Raw genomic sequence first — 15,966 nt, 5'->3', positions numbered from 1 at the left:
CATTGCTGAGGACTCAGGAAGAGTATTCTAGGGTACATACTCAATCCATTTATATAGGGTGCTGCGGCCTAGGCCTCACTGACACTTCCGTGAACTGCAAGTGCATGCACCTAGAACACAGACTTAAACACGCCCATACTCATTGCAGGGAAGAGCAGTGAGGAAAAGATGTCTTTCACTAACCCTTTACTGCACTGACAAGCTTCCAAAGAAACCCTGGATTCACATGAAAAAAGACAGGATGGGACCATTTATCATTTTTTTAGGCCAGCAAGAATTTTGTTCACCAGAAGACACTGTGCTGAAAAGTAGTGGCCAGTACAACTGTGCTGATACCAGCTATATAAATATGAGCCAATATGGCTGGTTACAATTTCAATTACGATAGCATCTCTCAACTTAGAAAGCCGGCAGTAATAGTTTTTGAAGCTACTGCCATTGTGCTACAGAGCATTAGTCTCTTTAAAGAACTACAATCCTCAAGGCTTTTTGAAAGGACCTTCATACTTCCTTGTTTATAATTGTAAAGTTGCCTGAGAATATTTTTATTCATTTTCCTTCATAACCCTGCCTTTCTGCCCAGTGAGGCCTCAAAGTGTATGTTTGTTCAGTTCTACCTGCATCTTGTCTGTCAAGTCAAAATAGCTGTGTCAAAGAGGTATACTTACCTCACAGTTAAGTACTACATTATTCTATTAGGCTCACAAAGTTTCCTAAACTTTGTTTAGTAAACAAAGTATACATGCTACCAAGCAGTTAAATAAAGCTTGTACCTCCCTTTTACTGATTGTGGGTGGCTAGAGGGGGGCCAGTTACACAAATAAAAAGAGAGGCTAGAGTGTGGGGTTTGGACTGTATTCTCAGAACTCTCCCTCCTTCCCTCCTCATGCATACTCAGCTGCCACAGTGTCAAAAGCTTTCCCCCCTATCCACATAGAAAAGCCTGGTATTACAATATTAGGCTAAAACCTCCACACAAATCAGGTCTGGGTGAAAAAAAGAAGGAAAACAAGAATGCTAACACTGGAAAGCAACACATTTGTTATCTGGATATTCTTCCAAAAACAGAGTGAAGGAACTGTGGCAATTTCATACTAAACAATGAATGTAGAACCAGCTTTTAAGAACTGTGTATCTTTGATTGTGGTTATAATGATTTCACATATCATATGATTTAATGCAAGTAATAATTAGAACAAAAAAGAGTTGTTTATTTTTAAACTTTATTTTAAAAAGTTTGTTCACATTCACAAGTTTCAGGCAATTATTGCCATTCCTCATATTAAAAATATGACAGACAGCACACAAACTGAACTGCTTTCAGACACACAAGCTAGACACATAGAGCCCCCGCAAAAAGGAACCTATTAGATAAATGAAATTATTCCATCCCAGGAAATGTGATATGGAACAGACCTAAACATGGAATAGCAAGCCGCACACAACATATACCAAGAACACACAGTGTACAAGTTGATAACACTTCACTTGGGCAATCTGCAAAGCTCCCCTCCCCCCATCTATTTAACAACTAGTGATTCAAATTGCAAGAGTTTGATTTGAGAGTTCTAAAACAATCATTTATACTCATAACTAATTTCTGTTCAATAGCTGGGAGAAACTGATTATTTAATTTACATGTATTCTAAATGAGAGTATGTTATTTGAAGGCCAAAGCAGCTCTGCTCAAAGAATAGACTAGAGGTCTGAGTCTTGAACAGGCTGTGGCTATGGGCATTCCCCTCTACTTTTTTCTGCACATGACCCAGTGACTGATGTGTGAGTGAACTACACCTGAGTTATGAGCTGTGCTTTGGTCATTGAACTCAAGAGATGGCAGAGGAAGAATATGCACTTTGGGATTGTTGACCTCCATTTGACCATTTCCCAGCACTAACTGTAAAAGACCAATTAAGCAATAGCTCACCCATGCCTATATTTGGCTGTCCTTGGTCAGCTACCACTTGAACTGTATGCAGCATCACACTCCTCACCCAAACAGCTGTACTGAGGCCATTTAGGGGCAAGGCTGAAAAGATGAGTATAGCATATTGCCAAATCCAGTGACGGAGCAAAATTGGAGCCTGGTGTAAATGATGGCTTCTACAGCTTTCCATGGAAAGTTACCAATGGCCCATGGAATATGGAACTTGCAGAGCCCCAAGAGAGATAAGGAGGGGGAAACACATCACAATGGAAAGATATATTTTTTTAAAATCCTTTATACCATGCAAGGCTTATTATTGTTGGCGAGAATCAGTGCTCAAGTACTAACACCAGGCATTGCATCAGCAATCAGAAATTTGATAAGCACATCATTTAGACCAGGCCACTAATACAATAAAGAGGATTTGAACAGCCCACTCATTGCACTTTGATAGGATCAAGGTATCCTAGAACGACATTTCTTTAAAATAAGGAACCTTTGGAATTCCTAGCTGGATTAATTTGGATGATACAGAGGGCAGCTCCCTTATCAGGTTTCAAGCAGCCTTGGGGGATCTAGAAGTTGCTCTGCTCAAATCTACCTAATCTCATTACTTAGCCTAGAACATGACACTCCCCCCTCCTCCAGGGCTTCTGGGGAAAATACACCTCTGATTAGACCCCAGTTGTATGGTAATAAACACTGGCAAACACATGGGTGTGTGAAGAGGAAAGTTTGCTTCCTACATTTTCTGATCCTCTTGTAGCCTGCAACATAGGACATAAAAACAGGAAAAAGCAAACATTAAAGTTTCTGCCACCACTAAATGTTAAGGTTTGCTTCTTTCATAAATTGTGCTTTTCATTACAGCTCTGCTTTCCTGACATAGCTGCTTATTGCTTACACTTTAAAATGAAGCTGTAATTAAGAAGAAGTGGCAGGAACTGAGAAGCAATTGGACAAGCCTGATTTTGTGTGTAGCTTGCTCTGCTCCAGCATGGTCTGGAAGTACAGTAGTGGATGCACACAGATCCCAGCAGGTATTTAAAAACACCCTTAAAGATGCACACATTTTAAAAACATACACTCTTTTGAAAGCCTGACCAACTGGTGTCTATAGACACATTTCTCCTATGGAGAAAGGAATGGAATCTACTTTTGAAAAAAGGAAGAATATTTTCTAGTTCAAACCCTAAGTCAATTTGAGCGTAAGCAGCTAGGCTCAGCATGATGTAAGGCCTTGAAACTGCATAACTGTTCCAAGTTTAAGTGTATTCAGACCTTGATTTCATCTCAATATAAAGCCATACTTTTCCTTCCTGGAAGCGATGGCCCTTCAAATCAAAACCATCGTATCTGGGAGAAATCCATGAGATTTTCAGCACTGCATGTTGATAAAATGTCTTATCTCTGCTGTGTTTACTGGACTGTATTATCCCTTGCTCCCAGAAGGGTCCAGCAGGATGAAGTTGCCGCAATAGGATTAAGTTTCAGCTGATGAACAGGTGAGTGAATGGGTACAGAATTCAAAACTGAGGTAGGAAAAGTGTAACAGGAGCCTTCAAAGCTTTTGCTCAAGGAAAGTTCTTCTGTGAAGAAAGACACAGCATCCCTTTTGCAAGAGGTGACAGGAGGGCTGGGTGTTGAAGACAGTATTTCTGACTCATACTGTAACAGCTGGCCCATGAAACCAAAGTTTGGTGAGATCAGACTCCTACGTTGTTTGATGTAATCAAAAGCCTCCTCCAGACGGAACTTTCTCATTTTCATGAGATAAGCCATGCAGATCGTGGGAGAGCGAGAAATTCCAGCTTCACAGTGCACCAAGATTTTGCCCCCTGCCCGTCTGGTGCAGTCTAAAAAAAAAAAAAAAGGTGGGGGGGAGATTCAAGAGATCAGTTTTTAATACTAGTGAATGTCATGGTGAGTATTTCAAGTAGAACTGAAGTTATTTGCCTCTTGAGAATTCTAGAACAAGAATGAGTAATATACAAGGTACTTCTTGAAAGCAGTGATTTACAAACTTTTTTACCAACTTTTTTTTTCTCGGTTCTGGCCTTCACAAGTGTGGAGCCAAGCTTTAAAATATCATGGCAACATGTGCAAGTTGGCAGAGCATCCAGTAGGCAAGCCACAAGAAGTGAGCAAATAAATTCCTCAAATCTTATTTCAAAACCCATTTTGTGAGGTGTATAGGGCTGACCAAAGAAGTTTCATGAACTAATTTCAGAATGTGAGAAAATAAAACTTCATGACATCCACCAAGTGTGGCACAGCACTTCTCACATTTATTCAAAGATCAAATCTTTAGGGTTATATAGTAGACTAACTGGTTTGGATAAAGGTAAGAGGTTTTATTCCCCCACATTTAGATGAATAGCAGCAGATGTGTAATAAGAGAACTACTACACCATCACAATACCACAAAAGAACTAGAACAGTTAGGTTCTTTTCAAAATCAGCACAGAATTGTGGCAAAAGATGTGGGTTTGCTGCATATCCCCTCCAGTCTGAAGAGGAGATGTACTCATTTCCCCCTTGGCTGAATGCCTGAACGGTACTGCCTTTGTCCCCACCCTGTGGGCTCTTTTGGGAGCCACTCAGCATGCATGTTAAGCAGGGATGTCGAGTCCCCGTTTCCTGGGGTTTCCGCCACAAAGTGCACAATAAACTAGTCGAAAAATCTCTAATTATAACCTTTGATAAGTGGCACTTGGACTTAAATCAGGCTATAAATGGCTTAGGCAGAACTATCATTTTACGCAATGGGAGGCCCAAGGTTACTCACACAATTCAATTATTGTTATAAGATTAAAAAGAAAATGCTGAAAATAAGCTCCTTAGGTAAAATGTGTGGATTAAAAATAGAAGTTGTCCTGCTTTGGCAAGATTGAGAAATAAATTCCCAAGTTTCTTCTTACTGTGAAATGTGATTGTTTAGATGTACAGGCCATGCTGCATTTTGCTCAGCTTGGAAACACTAACAGTCATGCAAACCAATTAACAAAAAAAAAAATTGAAAAAAGGCTCCTTGAACCATCTTGGTCTTCTAAAGTTTTTTTTAACCTACAAAGATCTTGAAGTAAAAATAATAATTAGCATTGTACAACTGCACTAGTAGAATTGTAGGTCCCAGGGCATGGTCTAAATGCATGTGAGACAACTATCAAGTCTGAACCTGGTCAGAGCCCAGGGAATACTAAGAACTGAACCTTGAGCTCCTTGGGAACAAAGGCAGAGCATCAATGAAAGAAGCAGGCAACATTTCGTAAATATATTTTAAAACAATAATTTGAGTGCTTTGCATGCATTCTCACGACAACCTTGACATGTAGGTCAATAGTATTACCCCAGATTCCTATTAGTATCTTTCCCGTATGTGCTCTTTCCTGTGAACGGGCACTATGTGGCTCTGTTGTAGTGCACATACGGGAAAGATACTAATAGGAATTTGGAAAATCCCCCTGACAAAGGTATATGCAAAATGTGTAGGGGTTATACTATTATTAAAGATTCTTCCCTTTGCACCAATTGCTGTTTTTTCTTCATTTTACCTTGGTGTGCCCCCCCTTCCTCTTCAATAGTATTACCCCCCACATTTGAAGTTTGACTAAGAAACAAAAGCTTGTATACCTAAGCAGATTCATGACAGAAATGATTTGAACCACGGAGTCTTAATGTCTTACAGCTAAGGTAAGCTTGGAATGAGTTGGAATCCTCTTACAATAAGCATTCTCTGGAATGTCTGAACTAAACTTTCTACAGCAAGCAGGTAGATAATTTCTTTCAATAAACTTGCCCTCTCAACATACATCAAACATTCCTGGATAGCAGCCCTGCCCTTTCCATTTCAGAGGTGTTAATATCACAAATATCTTAAGCTTTTACAAATTATTTTGTACTAGGTCTTCCTGAGGTAGCGCCTTTCAGTCAATGCTAGGTTATTAACTGAGGGTTATAATAAGCATTGAGGGTTATAATGAGGGTGTAGGGACAGAGAAAATTGAGTTTTCCTTTCTCAGGCGACCACATCTCTGCTTTGCTAGATGTAGCAGTGGCAGTTCCCATTCATGTACCTGAACTATTTCTATGTAAAGGAAAGGAAGGGGGTATTTAAAAAGGAACATGTGGGAAAGGAACACATTATTTTACAGTATCTATGAAGGAAACAGGGCAGGGACTCTCCACCTCAAGGGCAGAAGCAGTTTCCCCCTCTTCCATTGATGGGTTCATAATGCATGTCATCAGTCACCTAACTTCTAGATTTTACTTCAGAGCCCTAGCTAGAAAACATGCTGATCAGTTGCAGGGAACCAACAGCTCAGCCCTAGGAACTCTCATTGGCTGAGCAGAATCGAGATACAAAGTTCTATCCTCATGCAGTTACATCCAGTTACAAAACCAGACTGGTTTTCACTCCATGTTCCAATGGAAAGGATTTCAGTATACAGATATAGCCATCACTCTGCATTTATAGACAATAGAGCCCAGTGGCCATTTTCAGCTGAATACCAGAAGTTCAGGTTGTGTGTGTGATGTTGGTCTTTTTCTACTCTGTGAGCAGCCAAGCAAGTTTTTCCAGGCCCTTTTCATCCCTGTTCAGCTGACCTGCAGCTAGAAGTTATTACCCAATAAGGCAATGTCTTGCTGCCTCTGCTACAAAGCTGTTGCCAGTCAAGGGTTGGAGTTGATTAGATTTTGGGTCAGGGCCTTTTGAGCTGCAGCCTGATAGAATCAGCTTCCTTTTGAGATCTGACCTTGGGGGCCATATACAGACAATAAAGTCATTTTTCTTAAACTTGCTTTCAAGCGTAGCTGATAAGGGTCTTGCTATATTGTTTTGAGGACCTGAGAAGTCAGAAGCTTCCACAGGACACATGTGGTTTGCTGCACATGCTTTGAAAAGGGACTGCCTGTGATGTGATATGCACTGGCCAGAAAGCAAGAGGTTTCGGAGAGTCACAATTTTTGAAATTCAGAATGGGGGTCCTTGGGTTTTTGACATTTGTGAACTTCTAGACTAAGGAAAGGAAAGGTGATGGAATGACTCAGCACCTCTCTTGTGTAATCTGTCTCCATTTTATGTGCCAACTGAATAGATATGTTAATGGAAGTTCTGTCATGGGAAGATTGTTCCTCTGTGCAAGCTTTAAGGGCTTCATGCCATGACAGGAGGGCAGCGTGAGGCCGGTGACGGATAGGAGACAACAGGCAGCATGGATTCCCCATCCTGCCCTTCCACCCCTGCTTGAGTTCCAAAAGAGCCTTTCAAGCCACCACTAGCCAGTTTCTCTTTGCCTGGAAATCCTTGGAAATGTTTTCTTCCTTGGAAACAATGGAGTGGCTAGGGGCATCTTGTTCAGGGGCCCACAGAAGTGGACCCCGTGGTCCAATCTTCCTGAAACTTGGTGGCTCTTTAGTGGATAGTCAGGAGTAGACTCTCTGCAAATTTGGTGGAATTTGTGTGAAAAATGCTCACTAGGTATTTTTCTCCATAGGGAATAATGGACAGATAAATCCAGGATTCTTTAGTCTAACTGGATTATAGAATCTGACTCAGATGTCAGAGATACTGAATTTTTTTGGTATCCCTGAAAACCCAGATCTGGATCAACCAGATTTATTTGGGGGGGGGGGGCGGTGCACATCCTTCGGCCAAGCTACATATGATATTTAAACAAGTGACTTCAGGATAGGAATATTGTCATGTTACAGTGATCTCATACGACCAATGCCCCTAGTGGGACCTACATGGAATGAAAGGACACATGCATGTTTCCTCACCATTTGAAAACCAACTGTAAAATGCCAAAGGACACGTTAATCTTCAAGCTATGTAGACTCAAGTCATCCTATTTATATCAATCTGACTAATTTTGAGTTAATTATTACAAAAGGGACATTTTAGACCCCCATCAGGTGGATGTTCTTCTGCTTGCAATATATAGAGAACTTACCAATAAAGTCTATAGCTTCCTGGAAGTGAGAGCTGATGTCTGCTGTGTGGTTATCCTCCACTGGAATCCATTTATAGCAGTATTGATCTGTAAAGGGCTCTGAACTCTTCCTGGAAACATTTAGGAGCGCAGTGATGTTCAGATTAGCTAGGAACTCACACTTGGAAGCATGGTAGGCACTGCCAAGGTACAGGAAAGGCAAGATTTCCACTGGGCCCCCCTGGAAGGTAAGGAATCAAATATAATCACAGAGTTCCTTGACACTTTTCATTGCCTATGCAGTTTCTGCCATAAGGGGTTACAGCTGCTACTCCTGATTTTGCGTAACAAAAGTATTGCCTCCTACTTTGATCCTGCTTACTCAGGTGTACTAGCTCTTACAGGAACTTTGATTTCCCCATGAATATGCAGATTGTGGTTGAGAAGTGCTCCAATTCAGAGCTGAGAGCAACCACCACAGCCAAGCAGAAGTGCTGCATTGCTGCAAATTATGGCAATACAACACTGGCTTCTCTCTACAACCCCCCCCCACACACACACACCTGCAGTAAAGTTCAAAGCTTTTCTCAAAGAGAAGACCCATGCCCGCTGACAGCCAGTTTGGTGTAGTAAGAGCCAGTTTGGTGTAGTGGTTAAGAGTGTGGGACTCTAATCTGGAGAACTGGGTTTGATTCCCCACTCCTCCGCTTGAAGCCAGCTGGGAGACCTTGGGTCAGTCGCAGCTCTCTGGAGCCCTCTCAGCCCCATCCACCTCACAGGGTGATTGTTGTGGTGATAATAATAGCATACTTTGTAAACACTCTGAGTGGGTGTTAAGTTGTCTTGAAGGGCAGTATATAAATTGAATGTTATTATGTCATTATTATTATTGAAGGAAGACTTTAATCTTTTTCTGAACAGACCAGCAGGGTACAAGCCAGTTCTGTTATATTCTATGGGATGGAATCATATCTGCCCCATTCACACCTCCCCCCTCAAGTGTACTCTCCAAGGTACCTTTACGTTTACCCTCCTTTAACAAGAGGCAATGAAACAAGACATATAAAGGGAGTGCAATGTAAAAGCATCATGCTAACAAATAAACTTCTTGTCATTTTGAGACCTGGCTTGAGGTCTTTATGCAAAATAGTTTTGTCAGAAGCTTCAGAGTACAAAGAGGTGCCTTAATGACACAAGGCTGTGCATATTTAATTTCCATTCAAAAGAATGATATGGATGTAGGGCAGCACCTTTTGCATGCCCATCTAAATTGCAAGGTGACAAGACAGCATCTATTTGCACAGTCTTCTCCAACTAAAAGCTGGCTTCATATCCTAAAACAGCAGCAACATGAAAGCCCACAGCCCCACCACATCAGAAGCACAGCCACCCCCAGTGCCTTACTAGAGCTGTGTTCTCTCATCCTGTGGGAGGATGGGGAAGGCTGGGGGAGACTCTGTCTTTGGGAACCAAAGTACTCCACGGTAGTTTGTAGAGAAAAAACAAAAATACCACTTTTGTATTTCTTGGCACTTTCTCTAATAAAAATACATCCAGGCCATTTTACATTCCTATATATTTTAAAATCAAGTCTCTTTACTCTTGCAAAGAAAATGAGACATTCAGAAAGGGAGGTGTATAAGCCCCAGAAACAGATATGCATAGTGGGAGGAAAGCAAAAAAGAAGCACCTCGCAGTGCCTAGAAAGCTTCCAGAATTGGTGCAGGAAGGCACACGGTATGGTTTGGTAAACCTCTGTAACTAAAATCTAAACTATATTAGGATACACTGGCATGCATTATGAAAGCATCCTCTAGACCAGAGCCGAAATGCTGATTCACTTAGGTTAGGGAGGCAGCTAGACTGGGCTTTATAAAAAAAAGTGCTCCCTTGCTTTAGTCCCTTGGAAGTGTACACATGACCAAGGAAGGGGGGGTGGGGAATGCCAGTAATGGCCTTTGTTCCTACAGTGCTTTAGATTTCCTCCTTCCTCTGTTCATTTACTTCTGCAAGCAGAAGTAAATGAACAGACTAAAGTACATAACACCCCAAGCATGCATTCAGATTTTTTTTTGTCACAATGCCAGACATGAATAAAAGTGCAAACAATTCAGTTATGAACAGGATGATGACAGGAAGAGCCCCCCAAGGAGCCAAGCGTGGGCAGGATTAGTCATATCTTCCCTACACACACCTGATCATATGCTGGTTTGTGGTGGAGGCACTGCTTCTCACAATGGTTATTGATGCTTCTCTCCATTTCATTTCTCTCTGGGGATGCAGGCTTTACATCCTCGCAGAACTCCGGGTACAGAGAATAAAAGGTATCATAGCCTCCTAGGGGAGAAAAGAGGTAGAAAAGAAAATAGGTATTGAGGCAGTTTGTGCAGGGCAGGGGATTACTTGTGCTAGATCACTAAATATGATGTGGGGTTAACATGTCTTAGATATCTACCCTGCATGAATAGAAATCTGTTGGATCTGTTTAAAAGGATAAAGACCAAAGCCAGAAGTTTCCTCCATCTGTTTTCTGGGCATTTCTAAGCAGTTTCATGTTCATTGAAGAAAATAAAAATTCAGAGGAATTGTTTTGTTATTCCTTGATTAATAGCTTCCATTCCCTTGCATTCTGGCAAATGAAATGGATCCATTAAGGGCCATAAAATGTAATGAAACCCTATAATTGGTTGAGACATATAAACACCCCCAGATGAGCAGTTTTGCACCATTAAATAGATTACTTGCCAAGTTCAGTGAACAATTAATGAAAATGAATGTATCCATTTTTAAGTTACAGCTCAGATCTTGCTGTTGACTAGACCACAACATATGCACCTTGTGCAAACGTGCTTTCATACACAAGCTATATTGCACATGTTTAAGTTCTCCTATTTTTCTGTGGGAGAAGGAAATTTATCTGGGAAACCAGATCTATACACTGTTGCTTCTAACCATGAATGCAATCTGATTCTGTAAATTACCCTGTCCACGTCAATATGTTCTTACAATGATATTAACAATGAGGGTTTATGAGATAATATAAAGTCAATAAAAGCTAATTGTAGGTATCAATAGGTTTCAATATCAGTATTCTATAAACGGCATTCTATTTATCCACAACCAAACTTTTAGGTTCCCACATTTTTAAATATTCCAGCTTACCCATCACCAAGAACTATAATGAAAAAATAGATCAGGAGATCACAAAAGCACAATATTGTAAAGGGCAGTGAGGCCATACAATCATTCTGTCCTGCAGCAGTCACTGACACAAGGCAAGGCGAGGGAGGACCAAGTTACTCAATGCGCCAGAGCATATTTCAAAATGGTTTGGTCAGCTAAATGGCCAGAAAACGTTTATTATGAACACTTAGGTTTCTCACTCACTGTGAAACACTCTTGCATTGCATTCCAAATCCCTTTGTTTATCTCCTGGCAGTTTGTCAACAGAGGTTTTCTGTATCATTTAACCATTCTTATTTAACCACTTATATGCCCATGTTTTCACAGATAAACAAACAAGGAAGTCGATCCAAGAGAAAACCAGTCTCTGTATTCCACTCAGATTTCTCTTGAATGGATGGTGTTTGTGCCACGCAGGTGAACAGTAACCAGAAGCCTTTGAGATCGAGGAGATCTGCAGGCAGTTCTCAAAATGAGTCACCTTTTCACCAAGTCTGCCAGTTTGCTTTCCCTCTGAACTCCTTTGCTGTTAAGACTGCATTATTCATCTTGTTAGAGAAAGATGCTTCATTCTCATAATTAATGCTGAACGTTCTAGGTAGATAGCAAGGTAGCTGCAGAACAAGCAAGCATGTCTGTCTGTCTCTCTCATTACACATTTATTGAGATATAATGTCACCTCCTGTTCCCAAAATATTATATATTTTACAATGACATAGTTCAATATTGTAGAGGCCCCCTTGGGCAAGGATGGGTTTTTCAGAAATATCCCATTACTAAACGTGCTAAAAAACCTAAACATGCCTCCTTTAAATGTGGCTTCCATATCTCATTCCCACATATGGGGATAAACCTATAGGCTTTTCTTGTAAAAATCAGGATAAAGCAGCAGCTTCTGCCCATGTGTAAGTAAACAACAGTGACACTCAACGAAGATGTGACAGAAGGGTAGCCTCACAAGAGTTTATGTCACTGAACAGAAAAAGCAATTCCCTGAAGAGCTGGACTGCGCCTGTGGTAGGTGACAAGAGTTCTGACTCATGCCTTTATCTCACTGCAACTGCCCAACCCCAAATAGCTGCTTCATTCCATTCAGCAGTGAATCCTCTCTTACACGTCATGCTGTACAAAACCCCCAGGACTCTTGTTATTTTATAGTGAGAACCAGTCAGCCCAAACTAAAAACATAGCTATGTCTCAAGAATGGCACTCCTTGAGACTGTTAAACACATTTACCAATATATCTTGCTTCTTGAAAATAAATACAGCCCAGGGCAATAACACAACACTTAACATTTAATCTAGATCTATTTGACACAGGGCACATTCAGACTAGAGCACAATCAATGTCTTTACTACAACTGTGCATTGCTTGGCATTCTTACTAGGTTCTTCGAAAGCACTTTAAAAACCTGGTAAGACTGTTGTCTTCTTCCCAGGATAGCCTAGAAGAAACTGTATCTAGAATGGCAGATGGCATTCAGAGGGAACCATAGGAAAAGAGTTTTGACCAATATGACCTGGGGTCAGATCGTAATCCAGGATAAGAGGCTGATTTTGCATGGGGGGCATTTCCTCTGTGAGTTACAACTGGAATGAAGAATGAAAGAATTCTGACATGACTGGCTGCTTAAAGAACTTCAGGTTTTACTGATCCTCCCCCCCCCCCCCCAATAACTATGTAGCCACAGGTCACGTCTTCAGACTCCAACACTTCACATTGATCAGTGCTATAAAGCATTTAACAAATGGAGAAGCATGCAAAAAGCAGAAATTATGTGCTCTCCACATGGTGGAATAATGGAAGAGCCAGACTTTTCAAAGTACATACAAGGAGACAAAAAGGTGCCAGCACCCATTAGGGAGGAAAAAACAGGAGGATATGATCTTTTATTAAGATCAACTTAGTGACTTAAATTAGCTCTAATAAAAGATACTGTGCTTTTTTCAAACTCAAAAAGCAACTGGTCACTTGTTATGTGTTCAGCAATCTCAGAATGTATGCAGGCTGACATATTGAGGTGCATTTTTCATTTCTTAATATATAGACAAACTGCCCTTTGGTGGGCACTGCTGAGTTATCCCCTTGCTAAATTCCTTGTACTTATCCGGGTGGTCTGATGTATTGATATATAGATTTTAGAACAATACTTGAGAATAAAAGAAACCCAAACGGGAAGACCAAATTGTCAGCATTTTGAAATATTCGTTTATGCTGGCAAGGTTCAATTCATAAACCCAACAATGTAGACCATCATTGCTTTAAGCAACTGCGACGTTCTGACAAGAGAAACGCTCAGTTCCAGGTTAATAATTAATAGTAACGATGAACCTCATCAGCCATTTGACTTCTTTGCCTTCACTAGCAGCTTACAACGGGTATAAATTGTTAACGTGAGAACTCGGAATTAAGCCACGATTCTTCCAGGTGGAGAAAATGTCCTATAGCGGCCAGACTACCACCACTCCCGCCTCGGAATCTGATGAAAGAGTATTTGCTTGCTTGGGGCGTCCTACAACCAATGCATTTATTCCGTTTTTACAGCCGCAGCTACGCGCTCCCCGCCGGCTTCTGCGCTACCCCCGCATTTTCGCCCCACCAGGCGAATCCACTCGTCTGCCAAGACCTGTCGACCAGTCCACATCTGTAGAGGCTTTCCTGCCCGGTCCGCCTACCCAAGTGATTCTGTCACCGGGACGGGGTTTGAACCTCCGCGGAGGGCCGCCGGGTACATACAGAGGCAAGGGGTGACCTTGCAAGGGAGCCCCGCTAGAAAGCGGGCTCGGTCGGTAGGGCGCCCGTAGAGGCTACCGTGCCCCTTTGCCCTCCACTCCCCCTCTGTCCGAATGCTCGCCGTCGGCCAGATTCCCAGCGCCGGTTCTGCTCGGATTTTCCCCGGGGGAACTTTGCAGCCGTCTGCGAACTGCCGCTACCGCGCCGCTTCCAGGCGCCCCAACCCGCTCCGAGCCCCCCATCGCCCCTGTCCCGGCTCGCCACCCCTGCGCCCCTCACCTTTCAGGAAGCAGACCCGGACCCCCGCCTCTGGCAGGCTGGCCAGCAGCGTGTTCAGCACGATTTGCGCCGTGCTCTCCTTCTTGAGCTTCCGCCAATGCCGCGTGCTTTGGTCGAGGACGATCACCGCCGACAGCCGCAGGGAGGGCGCCCCGTCGCCTTCCCTTTCCTCCGGGCGAGCCGGCGGCGGCAGCAGCCGCCCTCTGGCCGTTTCGTCGGGCACCACGAAGTGCAGAGGAACGGGGCGCCCGCGCGCCCGGCGGATCACGACGGAGTTGAGGTTCACGTTAAGCGATCCGCGGAGGCAGGAGGCCGAGTAGGAGAGGTAGGGTCTGCAATCCAGCGCCAGGCAGCGGGCCGGCTCCTTCCGCAGCAGCGCCTTGAGCTGACGGGAATCGAGCGAGGTTACCTTCATCTTTGCTTTGTCTCTGCCAGCCTCCCCCCTAGCCCACCCTCGGCGGCTCCTCAGGAGTGGCCTGGGCGAGGGTCGCGCTCCGAGGCTGCGTTACAAGTTGAGCGAGCTGGCTGGGGCGAGAGGGGGGGAGCGCTTTTATTGCGAGAGGGAGCCGGAGGGGCTGCCCGCCCTTTTCCCGAAGGCCCCCTCCCGGCTGCGCTCGCCCAGCGCCGCTCCGAGCTTTCGCATTTCCCTCCCCGGATTCAATCGGGGGATTCCGTTTACAAGAAGAGGCAATTTATCTGAATGAAACGCCGGGGCCGCGCAGCCGTGTCCATATAAGGCGACTGACGTCACAGAGATGCTTCCTAGGAGAGCCGCCCCATTCTTCTGGGCCACGCCCGTTCGGGTCGAGGCGATTCCCACCCCCAGGAAGCGGGGAAAGGCAAGAGCAGAGGCGATGCTCGGTAAGGCGTTAGTCAGACTTCTTGGAGCAGAGGAAGTTGAAGAAGGCCTCAAAAATTCTCCAGTCATCAGAAAGTCCTCCTTACACTCACTCAGCCATCACTTGTTTCCGTCCACTTAGTAATGAAGAAGAGGAAGTCTCATGATGATGGCGGCAGCGGCAGAAATAGAAGCGGCGCTGGAGGCGGAGGGGGAGGGAAAAAGAGGCGGCAAGAGGGGCGCCCATTAAGGGAGAGCAGGGGTTACTCAGGCTTTACATTTTGATGAGCGGGCCCTTCTCCTTATTAAGCTTCCCTCTGCAGGCTGCAAAGTGATTATTAGGGCTCGAAGGGTCTGCTCAATTACACACACACACAGACAGAGAGAGAGAGAGAGAGAGAGCGCGAGCTGAGTGTGAGCCTCTTTGGGGGAAAGGGCGGCATCCTATGTCTAACACCTTGCATAAATGTAATGGGAGCCAGACTCAATACAGATGAGCCCTACAAGCAGCCATTTTGGGTCTCAGTTCCAGAGGGATGCAACTCTGTCTAGCTGTCTGTCTATCAGTACATCTCCCTAATTTATGGTCCATCTTCCTTGCTGAGACTGAAGGTGGGTTACACAGTATAAGTCAATACAGTCAGTGGTTGAAATATTCAATAACCAATACAATACATTAAGGATTGCAGAAAAAAAGCAGAAGTCAGATACAGAATGGAAACAGTGCTTTTAAAAAAACCCCAAACAAGCTGACACATGTTACCAGACGTGGAATTTATCCAGTAGGAGCTTACTTAACGGCAACAGACAGTACACAGTTAATCTCTTTCCAGCTGATCTCTGAATCATTTCCTTACATCACAGTCTTATTACCTGTGTAAGAAGGCTCCACTGAAGAATTCAGTTTGTGGAAAGCCAGGAGAGTAGGAGATTCCCTGACGGCCTAAGGCAGGCCATTCCATAAGGTGAGGACTACAACAGAGAATGTGCACGTGTATATGAGCAGCTGTTTTTTGCCCATGTGGGCACTTTTTTCTGCAGAAATTATATCAGATTCTCTGGGTGATAA

General features: G+C 43.4%; 1 protein-coding gene across 1 annotated transcript; it reads right to left on the bottom strand.

The window, feature by feature from the left end:
• Positions 1–1,245: 1,245 nt before the first annotated feature.
• On the bottom strand, positions 1,246–14,728 carry DUSP5 (dual specificity phosphatase 5). Its single transcript, XM_054982107.1, has 4 exons — positions 14,060–14,728; positions 10,058–10,200; positions 7,885–8,104; positions 1,246–3,783 (listed from the first exon to the last, which is right to left on the bottom strand). Exons 1-4 carry the CDS (start codon positions 14,472–14,474, stop codon positions 3,347–3,349), a joined length of 1,215 nt encoding a protein of 404 aa, XP_054838082.1. The 5' UTR covers positions 14,475–14,728; the 3' UTR covers positions 1,246–3,346.
• Between the last annotated feature and the right edge of the window lie 1,238 nt (positions 14,729–15,966).

This window comes from Eublepharis macularius, chromosome 6 (genome assembly GCF_028583425.1).
Source record: "Eublepharis macularius isolate TG4126 chromosome 6, MPM_Emac_v1.0, whole genome shotgun sequence".
NCBI lineage: Eukaryota > Metazoa > Chordata > Lepidosauria > Squamata > Eublepharidae > Eublepharis > Eublepharis macularius.
The sequence above is the reverse complement of the archived record's forward strand: the minus strand, read 5'-3'. Positions and strand labels throughout refer to the sequence as shown.

What these genes read in the sequence shown, in the direction of transcription:
- DUSP5 (XM_054982107.1), bottom strand. Translation starts at nt 14,474, where the DNA reads ATGAAGGTAACCTCGCTCGATTCCCGTCAGCTCAAGGCGCTGCTGCGG. An exon ending in ACAAACCAGCATATGATCAG is followed by an intron (nt 8,105 to 10,057) that starts GTGTGTGTAGGG and finishes CTTACCTTCCAG; the next exon opens with GGGGGCCCAGTGGAAATCTT. An exon ending in GGAAGCTATAGACTTTATTG is followed by an intron (nt 3,784 to 7,884) that starts GTAAGTTCTCTA and finishes TTTTTTTTTTAG; the next exon opens with ACTGCACCAGACGGGCAGGG.